At 47.7% G+C, this 26,431-nt stretch overlaps 1 protein-coding gene across 2 annotated transcripts in view; it reads left to right on the top strand.

Moving 5' to 3' along the window:
- htr4 (5-hydroxytryptamine receptor 4) overlaps window positions 1–26,431 on the top strand; it is a 301,009-nt gene that overhangs the window by 187,154 nt on the left and 87,424 nt on the right. The window contains exon 8 of one of the 2 annotated variants that reach the window (XM_038795554.1): window positions 21,260–21,332. The exons of the other annotated variant lie outside the window; for it this stretch is intronic. Coding sequence (XP_038651482.1) covers window positions 21,260–21,320 — 61 coding nt within the window. The 3' untranslated portion in view covers window positions 21,321–21,332. The remainder of the gene's footprint in view (window positions 1–21,259; window positions 21,333–26,431) is intronic. 2 annotated transcript variants of the gene reach the window in all.

The raw sequence follows: 26,431 nt of genomic DNA, 5'->3' as shown, positions 1-26,431 counted from the left end.
TTAGAGTGTTAAGAAAAAATGTTTAATCTGATAACATATGAATTGCCATTTATGTTCTTTGCTGCATTTAATTGGTCCACATGGCTGTGTGGCTACTCACTGCAACCCGATTTCCACAACCCCCACCATGAATAGCTTCCACATCGCACCTTTTCAGAGGAGCCAAGTTAATCAAGGCATCTGGTTACCATGCTGAAACATATCATTGTAAACTCTTAGTGTATCCAATTATTTTTCTTTCCAATTAAGGAGCAGTTTAGCATGACCAATCCACCTACCCTGCACATCTTTTGGGTTGTAGGGGTGAGGCCCATGCAGATACTGGGTGAAAGTGCAAACTCCACACAGACAGGATCAAACTGGGGTGCTCAATGCCATGTGGCAGCAGTGCTAACCACTGTGCCACCGTGCCACCCTAAGTTTAAACATATCAAGCGTTATTTTTTATTCCAATCTTTTAAAAATGTTCCAATGGATGATTTTACATTTTTGACTAAACAAATGAGTTAGAGCAGAAAATTGAACTATAAAATCAATTCGGAAAACCAGTGCAAATTTGGGTGCAATTTGAAATTGCATTTCTGGTTGTCCAAAAAGTGGTAATCCTACCCCTCCCATGTTATTGGAATAGTAATAGTGTTTCGCGGGTATAAGAAAGCATGCCTGATTTAGCCATTTGTCCTTGGTTTTCAAGTTTGCTAGTTGATAGGGTCACTCCATTATGTGTAGGGCAGTTCGGACTGCTCGAAGATAAATTACTTAATCTACAGCTCCAACAGCTCAATCAGGCTCAGATGAGATAACTTATCTACTGTGGAGTAAAGGTGTGAATCAAGACAAATGAATAGTGACTTAGCTGATGTAAGTTGTATGAATATAAATGGAGAATTCCCTGTTTCATTTACAGTACCCTAAATTTTCAGTAGTAGATTGCACCCCATTTCAGATGATCAAAGTTTAAAAAAAGCAATTGGAGTTATTAGTTTTGAAACTCACAATTGCCCAGATCTTCATGTCAACAGAATGTGGAGGTTAATGTTGCTTGCTGTCATTCATACACAAATGGGACAGCAACTTGAGTCAATGGACAGATGACTGAGTAAACTCAAAATTCCAAAGATTGCTGTCTATGCTGCACCATTCAATGCTGAACGTTGCAAAGATAGAATCTCGGTGTCTTGATCACCACTAAAACTGCATTCAGTGGCATGAAGTTGCTCTATTTGCATGGCAGATCTGAACTAAACGCATCACAATGAAATCTTGCCTTTTTCAGTCTAAGTACTATTTCAACGGTGTGATCTATTAGTTACTGCCAGTCAACCTCTCTGCAGTGAATATTAGCTATTGCAAGATTGGGCTCTCATTCATTCAGATATTAATTGTTGATGATTTTTTTTAAAGTGGCATTTAATATACTTTTTTTAACTTTCTCTTTTTGTCAATTTTCTCTCTCCGATTCCAATCTGTGTTTGCATTTTACTGTCACAACTGACATTGAATTCACCATTGTAACTTAAAATTCCTTCTCAGTTCTTGTGTTGTTTATTTCACGATCCTTCAATCAAATTGGTTAAGGAGTTTCACAGCTGTTTATCCTCATCATCCAGCTCCAGATACCTGCTGCCATTACTCACTTGCAGCAACTTGACAAGCAGGAATTTGCGGAACTTGCATCAGCACATGGCAGCCTCTGTATTGCCACCAATCTGCTTCCATATCGGAGCATCTATTTTCATTCTGCACGTTACCCCCCCCCCCCCCCCCCCCCCCCCCCACAAGAGTGAAGATCCTGCCATTCACGCGAGCTTCCCTAAAGGCAGGTGTGGTGAGCTGGGGGAATTTCCTAACTCCCGCTATCTGACTCAGGAGTGAAAATCTGGGCCAAAGATTTCAAATCAGTGAAAAAACAGTTCCATAAAAACACATTTTATTGCCATTATTCATGTTTCTTTGGTGCTGTCAATCTGAGGCTGCTTCACCTGACTGTTATTCCCTCACTTACAGGAAATATACCTAGAAAACTATAACCACATTGGAAATACTTTACTTATTTACCTTTATCTTTTTTCCAATTTTTTTAACAGTCCTTTAAGATAAATTTCCTACATGTGGTCTTTAATCCTATTACATTTTAAATCATTTTCAACAGAGAAATTTTATCAAAAGTGTGCCATACTCAACATATTAAAATGATGGAAGATAAAGACCAGTTGGACGATTGAATCTGACCCACACATATATATTTTAAGCAGAATAATTCAGAAGACCCTACAGCCACCAGCAGCCAGATACTATCCAGGGGGAGAAGAATAAAGGCACTTTCAAAATCTGAAGGTCAATTTACGGGGAAAAATAATTTTTAAAATTCCTCTCTGAACCCCCCTAGATGATCAAAGCTAGTTTAGAAGTCCACTTTGACTGTTTTTTATATTACTTAGTATTCTACTGACATTTAGTATGGTGTGTTCTCCACTCCAACTCCCTTGTGAACCTTTGCAGGGAATTAGCATTTCAACGCACAAACTGCCAATTTTTTCCAGAGGTCAACCAACCTATAGTAAAAGACAAACCACCTAACATGTACCCTCGTACTTCCTTTGCATAATGTATAGGGAGCCAGGCGCTCCCGAATCTATCGAACTGAAATAGCGAGGATACAAGGCAAGGCTGGGGATGTTGAGAATCATACGATCTTAAATAATCTGCTGTACTGCCCCATGCAACAGCCAGATATGTTGACAAACTTACTGACAGGGATTTGGATTTTGGGTAAGAGGATTCACCTGAGGACTTGTAGGAACAGTACCTGGAAGTTAGAGTGAGTTCTGGCTATGATCGAAAAGTTTTGGCATGACTGGGGATTTATGCAGCAATGAGGGGTGATCTTGGGGTGATTGTGGGGAGGGTGGTCTGACTGTGATTGGGAAGAAAGAGGTGCCAAGGAGGTTCTAGCCTTCCCAGTTGTAAGGCCCTGAGTTTGGATCCACAAGGAAAATTGGAATGTAAACTTAAAATTTACCATCTTCTTTTATTCATTCATGGGATGTGGGTGTCGTTGGCTTGGCCAGCATTTCTTGCCCATCCTAATTGTCCTTGAGAAGACAAGTTGCCTTCTTGAACTACCTCTTCAACCTAGGCTTCAGCTCCTGGCTGGTTTTACCAGACATGAATGCACCAATGGCTCTCCTCCCCCACTCAAGTCTCAAGCTGAAATTACACATCAAATTATGATGGTATCAGATTAATATTGGAACACAAAAACAGAAAAGGAGATTGGATGGGGTGGCTGTTTTGTGTTATTTTATCCCCCCACCCCACCTCCGCCACCTGCCCAGCTGCCCCACTGGTCGGTCTCCACCAGGATTCAGAGGGAGGACAGAGACCAAAGTTAAGCTCAGTCTTTCAGTACGCGCACAGTCTAGTCCTTTCATTACTCAAAACCACTTTATTGAATCACCAACAGTTATATATTTCTCGACTGCAAAGTTCATACTGGGACATATAATACAAAGTTAAACATTGAAATACTGATCTATCTGTCATAAATAAGTTTAGATATGCAGTGGAACTATTGAAAAAGTCCCCCTGGAATGGAACAATAAGGTTGAGATTGACAGAAATGCAATTTGTCAGTTAATTCAAAACAATAGCAGGGGTAACATGGATGTCTGCAAGGCTATCTGTTTTTTAATGCCTTTATAAATCATATGGCGAGGGACTTGATAGAAATTGAGTTCCTTTCAACAAATAGCTAGTTTATTGTTAAGTGCCACTTTTTATACAGGTCATAGTATTTTGGCGTCACAAACATCTACTGAGCTGCAGGCCCTTGAATAGATCGCTTGTTGTTGACTACTGTCCAAAATAATTGGCTTTATACCACTAAACCTGATAAATGATGTAAAATTGACGAGACCAAGGTTCGACTTGCACCAGATGAAAGTGACCATTCAGCACTGCAAGGCTTTGAGAGATTTGACCCCCATGCCTTGACTGTTTTTACCAGCCCTGTGGACACTGATTGAGCAGCCCGATGCAGCTCACCCGTTTGGAGGTCATGCCAATAGCAGCCCAAGTAGGTCCTGGACAGGTTGGTGGTGGTGGAGGGCATGTCGTGTCTTTTCGTCCGACGTCACTTCGTCCAACGACACTTCGTCCACGTCTTTTGGTCCAACGTCTTTTTGTCCGCCCGTCTTTTGGTCCAACGTCACTTCGTCCAATTATCCAATTACAAATTAACTCTGTATAAAACCATTTAATTGATAAAATGCAAGTACAATACAGCAAGTGAATTTAATTGCTAAAATGCAAGTAATTGATACAATGCAAGTAAAATGCAAGTTGAAAAATGCAGTTAAAAAGTTAAAAAATCTAAAAATGCAGTTAAAAAATCTAAAAGTTTACTAATTACTTAAAATTCCCAAAATTACTTAAAATTGATGTAAATTGTAAATTCCCGAAATTCCCTAAAAGTTAATAATACCTGCAATGTATGCCCCACATTCTCGAAATGTCTCCACTCTTTGTTTATCTGATGCCTAGTCTTTTTCAGGTTTAAAGCTCTTCGGATATATTGTAGAATATCCCGAAATTACTTAAAATTGATGTAAATTGTAAATTCCCAAAATTCCCTAAAAGTTAGATTTCCAGAACTGTACCCGAGAGAGAATAATGGGGAGAGGACAAGATGATTTGATATTCTACAATTCCGACAGACACAGATATAAGTGGGAGTCTAATTGGATTTGGACAATGAGTGCAGTTCTGAAAGAAGCAGATTTAAACTCGATTTTCGTCGAGTGATTAAAACCTCTGGTTGGCAGTGGGTTCTGACATTACAGGTCTGAAATGATCAAATATTCCATCAGATACAATGGCTCTCATCACGCTGGAGCATACATGGGTGAATATCCTGCAGCTTATCTTAATAATGTCTGGAGATCAAGCAGCACAAATGCAGAACTCAACCTCAAGAGGCGAAATAGGTGGAGAGGATCCTTGAGCAGGAACATTGAAAAACTAAATTAAACTATTTGTAATTGGATAATTGGACGAAGTGACGTTGGACCAAAAGACGGGCGGACAAAAAGACGTTGGACCAAAAGACGTGGACGAAGTGTCGTTGGACGAAATGACGTCGGACGAAAAGACATAGCACCGGTGGAGGGGGGTGGGAATCGGCAGGGTAGTGGCGCTTGTAATGAGAGAGGGGAAGTTGGAAAGACAGCAGTCTGTGTGGAGCTGTGGAACCAGAAAAATACCTTCTTCAATGACCTCTGCTTTAAGTACCGTTAACTAAACTGCTGAAGACCTAAAAAGATTGAACAAAACATAAATGGAACATGCTTATTGGAATCATAAAATAACAATTATTAGAATTGGGAGGCCTCATCACTGCTTTGGGCAGGCATTCTGGGTGCTTAATGATTGGGGTGAGGCAGGAAGCTGGTATTGGTTGCTGCCTGAGGTTAGTTTCCCTAATGCTGATTCTGTATCCTGAAACTGGATGCATTGCATAACCAACTGGAAACCTATGATTTTTAAAAATAAAAGATAAAGATAAACAATTTGCTGTTAGTGGGAGAATTAGTAAACTGTAAGATTTAAAAGCTAGTTATCTGTGGCAGGAATCTTCTAATTTTAGAAGAAAGCATGAGAAAAGTTTTAGGGCCAAGGCTCTGTGGCTTCATTAAGTCTAAAATAACAGTCCTAACTCTTTATTTGATGGAACTGTATGATGTGCAGAGACTGTGGAACTTGGAAAAAAATCAAAATGCCGTTCTCAGAAAAATTCTAGTTTAACTGCCCATTGCCCGGGGTCTCTCCATATTAAGGTTCTTCTTATTTTTGTATGATCCCTCCATGTCCTCTCTCTCCCTGTGATCTCTTTACCTTCTAAACCACTCGCCATCCTGACTGGGAAATACACTTCGCTGTCACTGGGTCAATATCCTGGAACTCCATAACAGCACTGTGGGTGTACCTCCATCACATGGACTGCAGCGATTTAAGAATGCAGCTCACTGCCACCTTCTCAAGGGCAATCAGGGACGAGTGATGAATGTTGGCCTGGTCAGCGATATGTCCACATCCCTTGAATGAATAAAGAAATTATCTCCACACGCCTTGAATTTTGGCTTCTTGCACATCCTCAACTTTCACTGTTCTGCCAGCGGCGACTATTTCTTCAACTGTCTATGCTCTGAACTCTGGAATTCTGTCCAAACGCCTCACTGCCTCTCTACCTCTCCCTCCATCCTTGAGGCACTGCTTAAAATGTCAAGTGTTCTAATATCTTCTTCTAGACCTCGCTTTAAAATTAAGGTCCTGTAAATGCAAATTGTGTCTATGTTGGAGAGAAGAAATGAATGACACTCAGGATTCGAAAAGATAAATATAAAAGAAGACAAGTTTAGTTATTGGATGAGGGTACTATCAATGATAGAAAATTGGCTTAATTGTAAAATTATTTGGGACTTTATGCAAAGCTTGAAGAACACATTGACTGCAAAATATGGCTCTGTAGTGCCAAGGGAGTGGTACCAAACCGGAACAAGTATGTCAGAGGAGTCGGGAGGCCTGTCAGCAGAAAGCCTATTTTCAGTAATGGTTCTAATTGCAGTAATTCTTGGGCTGCGATGAATTAACTGTGCCACCCCCTGCAACCCAACCTGTCACTGTTCAGCAAAGCAAGGACATTGCTGCCAGTATCCTGTTGCTCTAAATTTCTATGCCAGCGAATCCTTCCAGGTAGGAGCAGATGACCTGGGCAACATTTCACTGTTCACTGCCCAGCAGGGTGACACGTCGGCAATCCCAGAATTCTGTATGGCCCTTTGAAAACTGGTATCCGCAGACATGATGGCAGCAGTCTAAGCCTGCATGGAACCAAGCTAGTTTGGCATGGCAACATGCATGGATCTCATCACCTCAGATTGAGTTCCACTGGTGCACTCAGGTGTTGGGTGGCTTTTTCCTGTGCTGCAATGAATGCTAAGACATTATGGGTGGGATTCTCCCCTACCCGGCGGGGCGGGGTGTCCCGGCGTAGCGGAGTGGCGCCAACCACTCCGGCGTCGGGCCTCTCCAAAGGTGCGGAATTCTCCGCACCTTTAGGGGCCAAGCCCTCACATTGAGGGGATAGGCCCGCGCCGGAGTGGTTGGCACCACGCCGACTGGTGCCAAAACCGGCACCAACGGCCTTTGACGCCCGCCGCCCGGTGCTGGGGCTGGCCGAAAGGCCTTCGCCGGTTCGCGCATGCGCCGGTGCGTCAGCTGCCGCTGACGTCACCACCGGCGCATGCGCGCTGGGGGATTCTCTTCTGCCTCCGCCATGGTGGAGGCGGCGGAAGAAAAAGAGTGCCCCCATGGCACTGGCCCGCCCGCCGATCGGTGGGTCCCGATCGCGGGCCTGGCCACCGTGGGGGCACCCCCCCAGGTCCGATCGCCCCGCACCCCCCCCCCCCCCCCGCACCCCCACCCCCCAGGACCCCGGGGGCCCGCTCGCGCCGCCGATCCCGCAGCCACCAGAGGTGGTTCAAACCACGGCGGCGGGAGAGGCCTCCCAGCGGCGGGGCTTCGGCCCATCGCGGGCCGGAGAATTGCCGCAGGGGGCTTGCTGGTCGGCGGGGCGTGATTCCCGCCCCCGCCAATTCCTGGGTGGCGGAGAATTTCTGCCACGGCGGGGGCGGGATTTCCGCCAGCCCCGGGTGATTCTCCGACCCTGCAGGGGGTCGGAGAAGTTCGCCCCAAGTCTGGGTCCACAACTGCTGCCAAAGCCGACCACATCAGAAAGGATGGGCTACACAGTCTGTGCCAAATTGAAGCTAGACTCTTCTAGGCCCTTTTACAGTGACAACAGGCTCTACAGCAGGTCTGCCAATTCACCAAGCATTTCTTTATAGATCGCAATTGACATTCTCCACAATGCTGTCTTGTCTTCAGCAGCAGAACTTGTCCTTCAGTGAAGTGCCCTTTCCCCTTGGTCTGGCTGTTGTCCATTTGTTCCTATTGACTGACCACATGCAGAGCCTGACTATATTACCCTATAAGGTACATATAGTGTAAATACAGGGACTTGGAAAATGTAAGTCTCCAAAGATTTATAATTTGTTCTAAATCTAAACATAAGAACTGAAGATGTTGGACAGATATTTACATTTTCTTGGCAGGAAATTGGGTGTTAGTGGTGGTGGCGTAATTGAATGAGCATTGCCACTTGTTGCATCAAAGAGACACAATGATTTTTACATATAGGAAACCCTGGGCATTCCTCAGTCTTCCACTACCTTCAACAGCCTGACGATGTTAGACTATTAACATTGCTGACAGTACTCTTCAGTGTAAAATGTTCAGTTTGTCCCGCTGCTGATCGGTCTTTCTAAGACCATTGCCAGTTATGGTGACTGACTTGGAGGAACTATTTTTATTTAGAAGGTTACATAGATGGAATATATGACAGGACCATAGGAATGGTTGAAACATCTGTTTAGCTACGAAGGAGAGCTGCACACTGTACATGGTGACCACTGTTTTCTCTTTCTGTGCTCGTCAATCTCTAGGCTCCCAACCATAATAATGATTGGACAGAAAATTGTGTAGCATTATCTGCAACAGGTCGTGACCCTAAGCTTTCTTGTAGAAACCATTTAAGATTTTTAAAAAGTAGGAAGTTATCCCCTGGTGCTTTGCCAATGTGATTCACCCAGCAGTGATTGAAGAAGAATTCAACACAACACGTAAATTTATCTCAGCGGCTTATGTGTTTTATCATCTACTGCCAACAAGGAAAAAAGTCAGGACCTGGAACAGACCCTGATTTACTGCTTTCTGAATTAATAGTATAAACATTATTGCCATCCCGAGGGAATTCTTCTCTAAAAGTTGAAATGGAACATTTACTTTGTGACATCAAGGCAAATTGTAGATTTATTTCTCCAACTTTATATCCCCTGTTGTGGTTATTTAAAACTTCTTTTTGTTATCCTTGTCTTTTCTTGTTGAGAATAGTAAAAACAAAATGAATGACTAAGTGTCCTTTATTACTGACAAGCAAAAGGCAAGAAACTGTCTTAGTTTTTTTTAAAGAGTAAACCTCCCATTATATTATCATCAAATCCAAATATTTTCCAATTTTTTCCCAATAAAATATAATATATTACAATTCTTCAAGTTTTGGGTTTTTTACAAGCAGTTTGTTACAACTGGCACTTTGAATTCAGTGGGTATTGAGGTCATAGAAGCAACTGTTGTGGTGGCAATAGCGGCAAAACAGTAACGTTCACCACTATTACTCCTTTGAAACTGACAGCAACTTCTGGAGTCCACATATGTGCAATGAAACATGGAGATTCAGAGGTTGCTACTCACAATTCTGCACTTCTCCATCGAGACATTTTTGAAGCTGCCCCAGATAGAAATCCAATAGAATTCACTGAACTGATGAGAATTTGCCCTTTTCATGCAATTAGTCTTGCTGTAAAAACCCTTGACAAATTTGCAACTTTTTTCACTCGCCGCAAATTTATAAGTGAAGTATTTTAAATACTACAGATTTTCCCAGGTCATTGTTGGCGACGTGCTTTGCTAAACATTTGGACAATGGAAGGAATTGCATCATTTCTCTCCCTGTCATGTAACTTTATCTGGGCACCTATTGCCATTCTATAGTGTCATTTTACTCCTCCAAACTTACCAAGCACCCATCCCTTATTTTACCACTGACAAACCATCCCCAAGGAAATCACCTTTCACAACTTCTCAGGCACACTCATCTATTGCACCCATCCCACCACCATCATTTCCACCCATTGAAATCTTCAGGCCAATATGTCTTTGCACATTCTCTCACACGTTCCTCCCAGTAACCCAGTGATGTGCCACCACAAGCTTACCCATCCAGCTTTGCAATATATGGCACTCAGCCCCAAACTCTTCCATGCAACTCCCATTTTTCCCACAGACTACTCCTTCCCAGTGATGCCATAGGATATCATCCTCTCTGGCTCTGGCACCTAACAGGGTTCAGTAGCCCCTATCCAATACTCACTAAGCTACAACTGATCCAAATTCCACAATGCTCCTAGTTCTTCCAGATTTTTGCATCCCCAATTCTCCTGTACCCCAAAATACTGGGCGGGATTCTCCAGCCACGCCGGGCCGGGTGCGAATCATGTGACGCCGATCCGCCGATTCTCCGGAGAGCGGAGAATTGGCACCATTGGCGCACGCGCGGTTGGCGGGGCGCCGGTCGGAGGGCGCTCTACGTGCCCCCCCCCCAGCGATTCTCCGCCCAGGATGGGCCGAGTGGCCGCAAAGAAAATCCGAGTCCCGCCGTCCACGTGTGGTCTTACCTGGTGGGACCTCGGTGTGCATCCATCCGGCGGATGTCTGGTGGGGAGGAGGGGGAGTAGGACCCTGGGGGGGGGGGGGGGGGGGGGGTCTGCTGTGGCCTGGCCCGCGATCGGGGCCTACCGATCGGCGGGCCGGCCTCTCGAGCTCGGGGCCTATTTTGCTCCGCGCCGGACCCTGTAGGCCTACGCCATATTGCGTTGAGGCCGGCACGGAGAAGGGAGCCACCGTGCATGCGCGCAATCGTGCCAGTCGCACTGCGCATGCGTGCATTGGCGTTGGTTGCGGCGCGCATGCGCAGACCGGTGGCGCCCATTTGAAGCCGGTATTCGCAGCTGGAGCGGTGTGGGTCGCTTCAATGCCATGCTGGCCTACTGAGGGGCTCAGAATCGCTGCTCCTGAGGTCATGTTGGCGCTGTCGTCAAACACGATGCTGTTTACGACGGCGTCAACACTTGGCCTCAGGATCAGAAAATCCCGCCCACTGTCTCTCAATATGCCCAAACTTAGGCCCAGCAGCACTTCACTGCCCTGAAGTGATATGCACAGTTGCATCAAAAGTAAACGTCATACATATATGCATTGAAATCCGTTATCCATTGGGTACACAGATGACTGCTAAGGTTGACCTGAGTCTGGAGTCTCATCCTCTAAGTTCATCTGCAAATGGGACAGGATACCATGGCAAACAACTGAGTTTTGAATGAATTAATGGCTTGGGATTTCCTCAGCTTACATTTTCAATTTGCCCTGATATGCATTATTATTTCAAACTGAGGCTATGTCGTTGGCAAAGACTTAGGTCTTGTTACTTCAGCAAAGAGAAGACTTAGAGGAAACTTGATGAAATCTTTAAATTTCTGAATGGTTAGACTGTGTAGATGTGCCGAGAATCTTTCCACTTGTGGGAGAGTCCAAATTTAGGAGCCATAAATAATTACTAATAATCTCAATAGGAAAATAATGAGAAATTTATTTACCCAGAAAATAGTTAAAATGTAGAACTCTACCACAGGACTTGGTTGAGACGAATAGTTTATATGTGCGATTCAACTAAATGGGAACAAAGTCCCGAGCGAGCGCTTTTTGCGGTGTGTTTCACGGTGCTCGTAGAGCCGAGAAATACATGGCTATGCAACGCCACTCACGTTAAATAAGGGGCCTTAGCGGAGAATGCGCGGCCGAGGCCGCACATAGCCCCGTTTTCTACAGAGGAGCTCCGCTCAGCAGAAATCCTCAGGAAAGCGAGATGACATCCTGATCTCAGAGGCCCCCGGTGCAATCACCAACCACCCCCCCCCCCCCCCCCCCCCCCCCCGCACCCTGCAACACCCGTACAGGGCACCCCCTGCCCAATCGTCAGCACACATAAAATGTCACCTTGTCCCTATCCGCTGGCAATGCCACCTGAGTACCTTGCAGTGCCAGGCTGGCACTACCAGGGTGTCAGGCTAACAATGCCAGGGTACTACCCTGCCCAAAGGGAATGAAGCTGGGCGCCTCCAATGAGACTAGCTGTCTCGTTCTAATATGCAGATTTGCTAGAAAGTGATCTCGCCCACGATGTATGGGATTTAAATTGCAACATCTCGTGAGATTGCATTAGGGATCGCCGTTGCAAGCCAGGTCAATCCCGGGACGGGACCTCCCAGCTTCTATCGGCCACACTGCTCCGCGGCAAGCTGCTTTTCGGGGGCAGTGTAGATGTTAGATTGCGCCTATATGTATTCAAAAGGTTTTTGGTTAGCTCAGTTGGCTGGATGCCTGATTTGTGATGCGGAGCGACACCAACAGTGAGGGTTCAATTCCTGACCCGATGTGGTTAACCATGAAGGCCAAAGCTTCTCAACCTTGCCTCTTGCCTGAGGCATGGTGACTCTCAGATTAAATCTCCACCAGTCAGCTCTCTCTCAAAAGGGGAGGGTAGCCGATGCCCTTGGAGAATATGTCGACTTTTAATTTATTTCTTTCACGTATTCCAGAGCTGAAGGGGTTGGATTACGAGGAGAGGTTGAGTAGACTGGGACTGTACTCGTTGGAATTTAGAAGGATGAGGGGGATTTTATAGAAACATATAAAATTATGAAGGGAATAGATAGGATAGATGCGGGCAGGTTGTTTCCACTGGCGGGTGAAAGCAGAACTAGGGGGAACTGCCTCAAAATAAGGGGAAGTAGATTTAGGACTGAGTTTAAAAGGAACTTCTTCACCCAAAGGGTGTGAATCTACAGAATTCCTTGCCCAGTGAAGCAGTTGAGGCTCCTTCATTAAATGTTTTTAAGATAAAGATAGATAGTTTTTTGAAGAATAAAGGGATTAAGGGTTATGGTGTTCGGGCTGGAAAGTGGAGCTGAGTCCACAAAAGATCAGCCACGATCTCATTAAATGGCGGAGCAGGCTCGAGGGGCCAGATGGGTTACTCCTGCTCCTAGTTCTTATGTATTCGAAAATAAATAGACTGGTACAGGAGGAAAAATGGAATAGGAAGATATACTGAAATGAGGTGAGGTCAATGGAATATGGGAGTAGATTTGTATGGAATATAAGCACCGATACAGATGATTGGTCTATTTCTGTGCCATATATTCTATGCAATTCTATGTAATAAAACATGTTTTTACTTGTTCAGAAAGCACTTGTGCACAAACATTTCAATCTACCTCAGTGCTCTGTCAGGGGGTGTGAGAGATCGACTGGGTTGGCTGCACGGGAGGGAGTGGTCAGCTAGGGGTAGATGGGGTTCAGAAGAGTTAAAGCTCATAGAAATGATGAAAAATTATTGACCTGGTTGAGAGATCAGTTCTGCCGTAGAAGAGAGAGTGGGCAGGATTTACCACACAACCCACTGCAAAACACGCTCACCACTGGCCTGTGGCGGGATTTTCTCGTCCCACCATTTTCAACGGGGTTTCCCGTTGAATGCACCCCTCGCTGCTGTGAAACCCATGCCGGGGATGTGCCATTGGGAGATTTCACCGGCATGAATGGCTGGAAAGCTTCAACCATTATGTCTAACATGAAGAAAATTAATCTGTCTTTGGGACCTAAACAATTCACTGGACCACTCTTGGGGGGTCCTCTAATGTAGCGCTGGGAGAGCCTCCAACATTGTGGTAGCCTGCTGCGTCATCCACAACATCGCGCAGCAGTTGGGCGACATGCTGGAGGAGGATGAACGCCACTTCTCGTCCGACGAGAAGGATGCGGGGGAGAGGGAGGATGGGTAGGATATGGGGCCCGGGCAGACACGGGAGGTCACAGAATATGTGCGTTCTAATTGCTTCCACGTTCACCAACTAGGGGGCCTAGTTGGCGGCACAAACATCCCATCCCACCCCCACAACCCCATCTACCCCTAGCTGACCACTCCCGCCCGTGCAGCCAACCCAGTCGATCTCTTACACCCCCTGACAGAGCACTGAGGTAGATTGAAATGTTCGTGCACAGGTGTTTATTGGGAAAAGGTGAACATTTTTGTACAAGTCTGTACCCTTTCCTTAACGCTATCCTATGTGCTGCACCTGTGCCAACTTAACTGGTGTCTAACTTTCTGACCTTACGGGCTCTATGCTACCTCTATGTGGATCCCCAGGCGGTACATCAGGGGTGGAGGAAGTGTGCCGCAATGCCCACCCTGTGACCTGGGTCCCCTTTGGCGGCCGTCCTCTGGCACAAATGGATTTGGATGGTCCTGAAAGTCTCTCGGGTGACCCAGGTGGCATGGTGCCACCCTGCTCTGCCCATCGCCCATTGGTTGTGTCAGGGACAGGGGTGGGGGAGTGCAATGCATTGTGGTGTTCCAGCACACCTTGCTGTGGAGCTCATCGGCATGGCCCCTATCCCCTCCTCCTCCCTCAGGGTGCCCGATGGCCTCCAGGCTACTCCTTGGAATGGGGGTGTGGTTGGAGCGAGCTCCGAGAGCTTCTCCACTACCTGGCGCTGTCAGTCCTGGAGGCCCGCTCTTGTCTTGGACAGGGTCTCTATGCTCGCCGCCATGGAGCATAACGACTGGGCCACCACCCTCTGGGACCATGCCAGGTCTCTCTGGGACTGGCTGAGGTCCGCCAGCACCCGGGCAATGCCATCGACTTCCGCAGCCATGATCTCTTGTGACTGGGCCAAAGTCTGGAGTGCCACTGCAATGTCCAAGTGGCCCTGTTACATAGCTGCCTGGCCAGCCGTGCCCTGTGCCTCTGCCATCGCCTGCACTGAGTGGCCTAAGCCTTGGATATCCTGCCCCTTGGCCGATACCTTTGACTCTGGGCCTCCACCACAGACGCCTCCTGTGTGGTGTTGACCTGGGTAGCTTGCATGGCCGACACCACCTCCTGCCACTGCAGGTGGTTGGACTCCTCTAACTGCACCTGCAGCCGCTGGATGGTTGCTGACAACTCCTCATCTAGTCCTGGTCTCTGTGTCTGCATCTCCTACATTGATGGGACCGCCCTTTTCAGAAGTCCGAGACTTTTTTGGACAGCAGCTGGGGGGTCAGATCCCCCTCCAAATATCCGCCCCCTTCGTGGGTCCTCCCTCCACCTGATGTACCACTGCACTTGTGTGGTGCTCACCAGATAGTCCCCCAGGAACCTCTTCACAAAAGTGCCCAACCGAGGTGAGTCTCTCTGCGATGGTGGAGGGAGTTGGAGACAGGTGTGATGGAAGTCAGTGTCTTCCCTGGACTGGTGCTCTGGGTTGTCGCGGGCTGGCGTCAAGGGGCTGGCATTGCTGTCCGTTGCTGCCATTCGCTGATGTTGTCTTACGGTTGTGGCTGGGGATGGGGGACTCCAGAAGGGCCTCGTCACCAGGTGATCATGCAAAATACAAGACATGACACACGGTTAGATTGCGGGTTGGGGTGGGGAGGGGGTGGTGTGGGGTTAGTAGGGTGGTGTGGGGTTAGTGAGATGGTGTGGGGATGGTTGGGTAGTCGGGTGGTTTGGGGGTGGTGGGGTGGTGTGCGAGTGGTGTGAGTGGTGTGAGGGTAGTGGGGTGGTGTGGGGGAAGTGGGGTGGTGTTGGTGGGTGTGGGTGGGGTTTTGTGGGATGATGGGGTTGTGTGTAGGTGGTGTGGGAGTGGTGGGAGTTGTGCCATAGGGTCACTTCAACTCAGTGGGGGCTCACTTGCTTGCCCGCATCACCCCACCACCCCCACACCAATTCAGCTTGCTTGTCTGATAGCAACCTCTACCTCAGCGACTGCCTCTCTCCGGGCCCACCAACCAAGTTCTGTGCCTGGCGCTCCGGGACAGTGAGGGGCTGCAGGTCTGGCCGTCCCACTCTGGTATTCTCTCTCTCCCTGCAATTGTGTGCTGCATTCTCCTGAGGGCAGGGGAGATAGTATAAGGTGTTAGGTAGTCGGGCATGTGTGGCACAGGAGGTGGGCAGCTGGTGGCCTTTGTGGTGAGGACACCCAGCTACGGCGGCTGATATTGGTGCTGGCATGTGGTGCAGGGTGGGGTGCGAGCAAACGGTCAGCGGGTGAGGTTTGGTCCCGTCCACGTCTGGGAGAGGTGGGGTTGTGTGGGACGGATATTGGTGCCAGGGGCATAGTGCTGGCTGCTCATCCGAGCTGCTCTGAGGTGGTCGTGCAGCTTCTTCCATCACTGCTGGCCAGGCCTGATGCTGAGGCCCATAGCGCTCACGACCTCCGTGTACGGCGGCGGATGGCAGCCTCCTTCCCACCCCAGGGAACAGGGTTGCTGGCCTCTCATCCCTGGTGTCCAGCAGGGTCTCCAGCTCTGCATCCGTGAACCAGGGTGCTTCTCTTCGTGTTGACATTTCGTTGGCTGGCATAAATGTGTGTGGGGAGTGGAGTGCTAATATGTGGCTGTTGCATGTCAGCCTCTCAAGTGTCCATCCCGATCACGGCGAATCGGACACGTTTGTCATTGGAAGCACTTGAGTTCCACATGGCGCCGGTGCTAGTCCATTAACGGACCATGGCCGGGATTCTCCACAGGCATGATTCTCCGTTATGCCGGCGCCCGGGGGTTTCCCAATGGCGTGGGGCTGCCCCACATTGACCGGCTGGTGTAACGGAGAATCCCACCGGCCAGTCAGGGCAGAAATGTGGCGCAGTGGGACGGAGAATCCCGGCCCATGAATTGCTCCAGGACAGGCGCCAATTTGGTGGTCGTAGAGGTCCACTGATTCAGTCCCGACGTCAACACTCTGAACCGGAGAATCCAGCTCAATGTACCCAGATTTTCAGTGGACACCGTGTGTTGGATTAGTAGAGATGGGAGCACAAAATTATAGGGGGACACTGATAGATTAAGTGAATGGGCAAAACTCTGGCAAATAGGCTTCAATCCAAATAAGTATAACATCGTCTGCTTTGGACCAAGAAAGTATCTTTGTGTATTAAGTGCAGTGAAAGCCCAAAATAGTCCTAAAATGTAGGGGTGATGCTCTGAAATGTCAAAAATGCTGATGAATGTTAGCCTTTATAACTAGAGAGCTTTACTCTAGGGGAATACAGGCGGTGTAGAGAACTTCAATATAGGGAGATGCAGGTGATGATGGGGTAGGAGTGTTGAGGTGGATGTTTTGCTGCAGCTGTAGCCTTGCTTAGAACATGTCTGGAGTAAGTTGTACACTTTTGGCCACCAGACCTTAGAAAGCATAGATTGTCTTCGAAGGATTGCAGAGCAGGCTCACCAGAATGTTACCAGAGCTCCAAGGATTGAAGTATAGGGAGAGATTACATCTAGATTAGTATGCCCTGGAATGTGGACGGTAAAAGGGTAATATTATTGGCGGTTGAGAATTTTGAAAGGAATGAATAGGTTAAAAAGAGAAACATTTTTCTGTTGGGAGATGTCTAACCTTAAGCATCTCATTCAGGAAAGAAGTTAGGAAACAGCTTTCATATGAAGACTAGGGGCTGGTTTAGCACAGGGCTAAATCGCTGGCTTTTAAAGCAGACCAAGGCAGGCCAGCAGCTCAGTTCAATTCCCGTACCAGCCTCCCCGAACAGGCGCCGGAATGTGGCGACTAGGGGCTTTTCACAGTAACTTCATTTGAAGCCTACTTGTGGCAATAAGCGATTTTCATTTAATTTCATTTCATAGAAGAGTAGAACTCTCTGTCAGAAAAAGTTAATCATTTTAAATTTGATATAATATAAAATAATATAATATAATCTTTATTGTCACAAGTAGGCTTACATTAACACTGCAATGAAGTTACTGTGAAAAGCCCCTAGTCACCACATTCCGGCGCCTGTTTGGGTACACATGGAGAATTCAGAATGTCCAATTCACCGAACAGCACCTCTTTCAGAACTTGTGGGAGGAAATCGGAACACCCGGAAGAAACCCACGCAGACATGGGGAGAATGTGCAGACTTCACACAGACAGTGACCCAAGCCGGGAATCGAACCTGGGACCCTGGCACTGTGAAGCAACAGTGCTACCCACTGTGCTACTGAGGAGATATTTGTGCTCACCAAAGGTGATAAGAGATTATAAAGCCAAGGATGGTAATGGAGGTTGGACACATATCAACAGATCAGAAATTTAGCATCACCGTAGTCCCCAAGGACCATAGGCTGCTTTCCCTTTTTGAGAGAGAGCTGACTGCTGGTGATTTAGACTGAGGGTCGCCACAGGCAAGGAGCAAGGTTGAGAAGATGGGGCCTTCATGGATAACCTCAGTCAGTGAGGTAATTGAATCCATGTTGATGCCGCCTCCCTGCATCATGAACTAGCTATCCAGCCAACTGAGCTAAACGACCTCCTCAACAGATCAGCCATTATCTTCTTGAATGGAATAGGCTCCAGCTTATGACTGGAACTCTTTTATTCCTCTGTAGGCCCTGAATGTGAGACACAATTACTGTGTGAAATAGCACTCAAGTGTATATATGGATATGAAGGAAAGGAGTTGCTTTGGACATACGTAAAAAATATTAGCGGGGAGTAAAAGTGGAAATTCAATTGTAATTGTTGGGTTATGCAAATTATGTTGTGCTTATGATAATGAAAGAGAAAATGTGCTACATTGAATAATTTTATGGGCTAAATTACCATGTCTTTATTCACACTGCTATTATGTTTAATGGGAAAATTTGCATATAAATGGAGGTAATAGCATTGAAAAAGTGGTGGATACCTTTGTATGTGGAACAGATCCTTCGTTATGTTAAATAATTGTAGATCTATTTTAAATTAGTTCATTAACACTCTCTGCAATACAACAGTTTTAACTGATATACTTTCTTGCTCGAACTATCCTACAGAGGAAAGAAACAGCAACAGAATTTTTTTCATTGAAACCTCATTATTCTTCCTTGGTTTCCTGTGAAGACCCTCACGAGGACCACGAGGGATTACTCATTGATTTCTTCGTGGGGCTCATGGAGTACGAGTTCCCATGGTAACGGACGGAGGCCCGTCCAGCTGGGACTCATTATCCAGCCCTTTAAATGCCATTCCAGACCCAGTGTGGCTTTACTTTTGAGTTAAAATAAATTTGATTTAATCTTTATCATCATGTCTCCTGGATTACTGCACTGGCAACGAGGAGTAAGAATGGGATTCTGGGCAGCCCTGCTTAAGGAAAAAAAATGCCTCCGTAAAGAAGTGGACAAAGAGAACCCAGAAATGCTGTTATTCGGGAAACTTGAGCCATATGATACGGGCTTGGAGAATTGGTCCCAGTACACCCAAAGAATGCACTATTTCTTGTGTGAGAATGGCATAGATGATGACCGCCAACAGAACGCAATCCTTTGGACCGCTTGTGGAGCCCAAATGTTCAACGTCATTGAGAGCCTGACTTACCCGGACTCAAAAATGTTTACTTAGCTCGTAGACTTAATAGCAAACAACTGCGATTGGTTCTACAGATTCTACAGGTTTAATACAGCTGGAAGAAGCCCTGGAGAATCTGTAATGGAGTTTCTGACCAGGCTCAGGCAACTGACTGAGTCCTGTGACTATGGGCCATCCCTGCTGGAGATGCTACGAGACCAGCTGGTATGCAGGATAAACAACATCGCAACACAGAGAAAACTGCTTTCAGAACCCACCCTTGGTCTTAAAAGAGTCTGAGCATTGGCGCTTGTGGTATTATCAAAACTATCAGCATTACAAGGGTTGATGTAGTACCATGAATAACCACTAGAGGGAGCCACAGATGCTACTATATAAAGCAGCGATGCTGGACCTTAGGGGAGGAGCGTATGCTGGAGACAGCTAGTGTAGGTCATAAAAACAGTTAGTGTGAGTAGGTTACATTATAGTTTAGACCAGTTAGTGAGATTAGCAGTATGTGAATGTAGTTAGATGTTATTGATCAATTCTGTATTCTAAAAGGACTAAGTCGAAAGCCAGTTTGGTAGTGTAAATAAAATCATGGCTTTGTTTAAGTGAAAGCTATACTGTGGTCTTTGTGGAACACTACGCCAACCTTTTGAACAAAGCAACATTAAGAACACCACAGCGCTGTCCCTGGAAAATGCAATAAATAGGGAACAAGGAACTCCGAGGTTCAATGGACTGCAGCATGCTCAGTGTCGGACATTCCGCATATCGGAAAACCAGGTTCCCACCTGTTCACTACTCAGCCACGGCTGATGGCCGCAAAATTCCAGGAATGTTTCCTAACTTAATGGGAAAGTGGAATCAAACCAGGAGGCTCAGAAAAACAATTCTGACACCCGATGACCCGATAGGACTTTCAGGCCAGGAGATATTGTCTATATTCGCAATTTTGGAGACGGATCTCCTTGGATCCCGGGAGTTGTCCTTTGACATTCAACAAGGAAGCCACATTCTCCCAGTCCGCTTTCTGCCCAGCTCCAACTCCATTGATGATGAACTCAAGGCCGTACGCGAAGTGGCAAAGGATGCTTTTGGACCTGGATCTGGACTTGGGGGGGTTGAGGGGTGTGATAACCCTTACGAGGACCACGAGGGACAACTCATTGATCTCCCTGTGGGGCTCATTGAATACGAGTTCCCATGGTAACAGCCAGAGGCCTGTCCAGCTGGGATTCCTTATTGAGCCCTTTGAATACGGTCCAAAATCCGGTCCGGGATTTCCTGTTAGATAATAGTGTTGTATGTCATGGGTACAACTTTACATTTGAGTTTAAATCAATTTGGATTCACCTTTATCTTATGTCTCAAGGATTACTACATGTTCTCCACTGTGACTCGGAGAGTTCATTCAGCAAGCTATACACTGGGGCAGCACAGTGGCCCAGTGGTTAGCACTGCTGCCTCATGGCGCCGAGGACCCGGGTTCGATCCCGACTCCAGGTCATTGCCCGTGCGGAGTTTGCACCTTCTCACCGTGTCTGCGTGGGTCTCACCCCCACATCCCAAAAAGATGTGCAGGGTAGGTGGATTGACCACGCTAAATTGCCCCTTAATTGGAAAAAAATGAATTGAATACTCTAAATTTATATTTTAAAAAAAACAAGCTATACGGACCGGGAAGATTCTACATTCAATTCTCGTCAGTTCTAAATTAACTGGTCTCCATTAGAAAGTGGGCTTCATGAGAGGACAGGAATTGGCTGGGTCATGACGTACACAGAGGTGGAGTGGCTTGCTGGCACTCACTGTCAAGGTTCACATGAATGAGGTACCAGAGACCACCCTGTGTACTTAGAATTATCAGTGTCCTTCAGTAATAGAGGAGGGAAAAGAAAAATTGAATCACGCAATTCTGGAAAACAAACTCATCTTGTCAGTTTGTGCGCTTTCCAATAACAACTCAGTACCGTATCAAGCGAATAAGACTTTTTCTGCACTGTGTGTCTTCATTTTATTCATTGAAGTGACTTGTTTTAAATCTTGATATTATTCTCTATTTATTAACTATCTTCTCTCTTTTTTTTTATCTCTTTTCCTGTGTTCAACCTTCTGCAATCTTTTCCACTTCAACTTTAAAGTGGTTGTTCTGCTATCTCCAAACTACTGCTGCAGTTCTGTAATAACCCTGAACCTGTGTAGCTCTAAAAAAACGTAAGTGATGCTGCCTTTTTCTGTCTTTTGTCTACTAACTGTTTAATCCAGTATTAACACCTTGAAAGGCAACATTCCCTTGCAAGTCTGAAAAGTCTGTTATTTTGTATCTATCTTGCACTGAAGCGTATTTTAGCATGGAGGTAAAAATATAAATGAGAAGAACATGATCTACTCGGCATCTAGATTTTATCTTTTAAGCCATTTGATCAAAAAGAAGTTGCATACAAAATGTTTGTGCTGAGCAAAGGTTTACTTCAGCTTTCAGTATGGGCACAGATTTTGAAGCGTTGGCTGGTGGAGACTTGAGAGATGAACATATACCACCAACACTGAGGAAGGTTCAACTCTATTTTTAACTAACTATTAACTAATCGACATACGGGAACTGCGGGTTTAAATGACGCTAATTTAAACTAGAGACCTAAGCCTTGTCAGAACCAGTTGATTCTCTCAGCACGTGGTGTGAGTCTGTGCTGGGCTGGATGAGTTCTTGTTACACTGAGAGACAGCACCCAGAATGAGCGGGAACCGTGGTGCCCTCTGCCTTTATAGTGTGTGTATTCTAACTGGTGATTGGCTGCAGTGTTTGTGTATGTTGATTGGTCCCTGTGTATGTCCATCAGTATGTGCCTGCACCATGATATACTGGTGTATATTATGACAGGTTTCACCTCACTGGCATAGTAGAAGCTTAGCCCCCTTTTGCTGTTGCTGCTGTGCCGCCAGACTCTGCTGGCTTGGCCCTGTTGCGAAAGGTGCCCCCACATGAGTCCCAAGCATTCATTAGTAACCTTATCAGGAGTGCTATCCTGACGTCGCACAGCCCTACCAGATGATATGATGCCAGAATGTTTAATTTGGACCACAAGGGTCCAAACAACAAATGTGCACATCACCCTACAAAGAGCAAGTGCTGAGTTTCAAGTTGAACCCTGCATTGGTCTTCCTCAAAGGGCCAGCTCCCAACTTCCAGGCAAGCGATTTTGCAGAATTTCTGCAATTGTAAAATTTCTGGAAGTAATCTGGAATGTTTTTGGAGGTGGTGTGGTGATTTCTTAAGTTTGCCAGAAAGTACTGCTGTATCCTCAAAGGAATGACTCCGGGTCAGCAGCATGACAGAAAAATGGCACCGATGCAGCAGAGAGGGTAACCTCTGTGCGATGCCCTCTGCCAACCTAGAGCCAGACACCTCTATATTCTTTGACAGTCAGTGGTATCTGCCTGGCAGACTATTTGGTCAAAAATAAGTTGAGTACAGAAGGTTTGTGTTTAAGAAAAGGTTTACCTCAGCTATCAATTTGGGCAAATATTTGGGCTGGATTCTCCTTTTCTTGATGCCAACGGAGAATCCGTGGACTTTCACAACATGAAAATGGATGCCACAACTGCTCCGATTCCTGTACTGGTGAAGGGCTAGCACTGGTGTGATGAACGGTATTTACCTTTAATACCTTGCCCCTTTAAGAGGCTTGGAACCCTAGGCGACTCAGCCTCTGGCTACGCCCCCAGGAAACAGTATATAGGATAAGGCTCCATGTGGCGAGCACACTTCTCTCGAATGCTGTCCTGTTCTCTGTATATTAAAGCCTTTGATTACCGACCTCACTCTCGCGTCGTAATTGAGAGTGCCTCAATTTAATATACAGACACATCAAGGTGGACAGCGCTCTAAAACCGGAGAAGCTCAACCTGGACGCCAGGTCGCCGGAAGCCCCGGAAATTTTTAAATATTGCCTCCGGTGTTTCGAGGACTATCTGGACTCTTCAACGACTGATGTCGACAGCACTCGCAAGCTGCGCTTAATACATGGCCGGGTGGGCCACCGACTCTCTGCCATGATCGAAACCGCTACGACCTATGAGGCGGCGGTCGAAATATTGAAGAAACGCTTCATAAAACCTACTAACGAGGTACACGCCAGACATTTGCTCTCAATCTGCAGCCAGCGTTCCGGGGAAACGTTGGACGAGTTTGTGGAAAGACTCAATGCGCTCGCAAGGAACTGCGACCACAAAGCAGTGACGGCAGAAGAACACAGGAACTTACATATTCGCGACGCCCTTGTGTCTGCTATCAGGTCCTCGTACATCCGGCAGCGGCTCCTAGAAGACGGGGCAAAGGATCTCCAGAACACGGTAACGCTCACCTCTTCTCTCGAAACGGCCCACCGTAACCTCCATACGTACTCCGCGGACCTTGCGAACTCCTCTCGATCCCCTCCAGACTCGGCCACGCTACAGGCCTGTGCCACGCATCGATCCACTCTCTCCGGGGGTTCCCCATGCTATTTCTGTGGGCAAGGCCAGCACCCACATCAGCGTTGCCCGGCCCGATCCGCGATCTGCAACAACTGCGGGAAGAAAGGGCACTTCGCGAAAGTCTGCCTGGCTGGGCCCAAAGGCCACAAACAAAACCCTCACCAGGCCCAGAAATCAAGCTCCTGGTCTCACAGACCCTGCAACGCGGCCGCGCTGTGACGGGCACGCCCACTTCCGACGCATCATCGACCTCGTGCGAGTCATGGGAGCGGCTATCTTGGTGGCGGCCATCTTCGAAACCCGACACGTTCGACAGGCAGCGGTGGCCACTTTGTGACTCCGGGCGGCCATTTTGTGAGTTCGACTCTGACGGCCTGCAACTAGGAGCAATCACACTCGATCAATCGCAGCCGAAACTCCAGCGAAACTCAATGATGCGGGTGCAAATCAACGGCCACGACACTCCCTGCCTATTCAACTCCGGGAGCACGGAGAGCTTTACCCATCCAGACATAGTAAGGCGCTGCTCCCTCCGCCTCCCAAACTATCGCCCTCGCCTCAGGGTCCCATTTGGTTCAAATCACGGGGTATTGTGTCGCTGACCCTCGCAATTCAAAGCGCTAAATAATCCCGTTTTAAACTTTCCATCTTTCCTCAACTCTGCGCCCCCCTGCTGCTCGGTCTGGACTTTCAGTGCAGCCACCGGATGGACCCCTGCCCCCACTCACGGTATGCACCCTGGCGACACTCAAAGTTGCGCCACACCGCCTCCTCGCGAACCTCACTCCCGACTGTAAGCCCGTCGCCACCAAGAGTCGCCGGTACAGTGCCCAGGACATGACTTTTATCAAGTCAGAGGTTCAGCGGCTACTAAAAGAGGGGGTCATAGAGGCCAGAAACAGCCCTTGGAGGGCTCAGGTATTGGTAGTCCGCTCCAGGGAAAAGCAACGAATGGTAGTGGATTATAGCCAGACCATAAACCGCTTTACACAACTCGATGCTTACCCACTTCCCCGCATAGCTGAAATGGTCACTCACATCGCCCAGTATCGGGTATTCTCCACCGTTGACCTAAAATCGGCCTATCATCAACTCCCTATCCGCTCAGAGGACCGCCCCTACATAGCTTTTGAAGCAGCCACAGGGGAGGTCAAGGCCATGACTAAGGCATGCCAGATCTGTGTGGAATGCAAACCGCAATTCTATCGACCAGACAAGGCCCGCCTGATAAAGGCCTCTGGGCCCTTCAAGCGACTAAGCGTGGACTTCAAAGGGCCCCTCCCGTCCACCAACCGCAACATCTATTTCCTCACTGTCATCGACGAATTCTCCCGCTTCCCTTTTGCTGTCCCCTGCCCCGATACGACCTCGGCCTCCGTGATCAAGGCACTGCGCAGCATCTTCACACTGTTTGGTTTCCCCGCTTATATCCACAGCGACAGGGGTACATCGTTCATGAGTGATGAGCTGCGTCAGTATCTGCTCAGCAAGGGCATCGCCTCGAGCAGGACGACGAGCTATAACCCACGGGGAAACGGGCAAGTGGAGAGGGAGAACGTGACAGTTTGGAAGGCTGTCCTCCTAGCCATATGGACAAGGAGTCTCCCTATCGCCCGCTGGCAGGAGGTCCTACCCGATGCTCTGCACTCCATTAGGTCGCTGCTCTGTACGGCCACGAATGAGACCCCTCACAATCGTTTGTTTGTCTTCCCCAAGAAGTCCACCTCTGGGGTCTCGCTTCCACTCTGGCTGACGACTCCAGGTCCAGTCCTACTCCGGAGGCACGTGAGGAGCCATAAAACGGATCCAATAGTCGAGAGGGTCCACCTGCTGCACGCAAACCCTCAATATGCCTACGTCGAGCACCCCGACGGCAGGCAGGATACTGTCTCCCTGCGAGACCTGGCACCCGCTGGCTCTCCGACCGACCCCACCGACTCTCCCACCGACCCCGACATTTTCCCCACCGACCCCCCCTTCTACCGACGCTCCCCGCCCCGCACTGACTGCCGACTCCGACAGCGCCCCCCCCCATAGCGCCCCCTGCCCCCCAGCCGGCGCCGGCATTGACCACCCTAATCACCCCTGATCCCCCCCCCCAATCCAAGGCGGGCAAAGGCTCAGTCAACCGTGCTCCCGGATAGACCACCATCGGAACCGACCGCATCCACGGCGCCACCACCAGAGCGGCGAAAGTCAGCACGGCGATCAGACCGCCACAAAGACTGAACTTATAATTTAAAACACTTCACCCCCGACGGACTATGTGTTTTTTTAAACAGGCGGTGAATGTGATGAACGGTATTTACCTTTAATACCTTGCCCCTTTAAGAGGCTTGGAACCCTGGGGGACTCCGCCTCTGGCTACGCCCCCAGGAAACAGTATATAGGATAAGGCTCCATGTGGCGAGCACACTTCTCTCGAATGCTGTCCTGTTCTCTGTATATTAAAGCCTTTGATTACCGACCTCGCTCTCGCGTTGTAATTGAGAGTGCCTCAACCGGTGCTGCGTGGAACACCATCGGTTCCCATACAAAATGGTGCAGGATTCACCGGGTCTGTGACCGACAAGCTGCAGCCACGCATAAACATACGCTCCCACACACACATATCAAAGCCAAAAAGATTGGACAGATTTTGCTGGAGCGTGCCCATACAGCTGATGGGCTGGCTGGGCCAGAGGGCCCCGGGGGGGCGGGGGGGGTCAGCTATATGACACAGGGCACCAGGGCACCATGTTTAGAGCAGGCTGTCAGCGGCATGCGCAGCCGCATGGCTGCCTTGCCAACTGTGATAATAATGCTGTGCACCTGTCCACCCCCCCCCCCCCCACCCC

This window comes from Scyliorhinus canicula, chromosome 4, assembly GCF_902713615.1.
Source record: "Scyliorhinus canicula chromosome 4, sScyCan1.1, whole genome shotgun sequence".
In the NCBI taxonomy this organism is placed as follows: Eukaryota; Metazoa; Chordata; class Chondrichthyes; order Carcharhiniformes; family Scyliorhinidae; genus Scyliorhinus; species Scyliorhinus canicula.
Note: the sequence above shows the minus strand (reverse complement) of the source record. Positions and strands in the feature narration are given on the sequence as shown.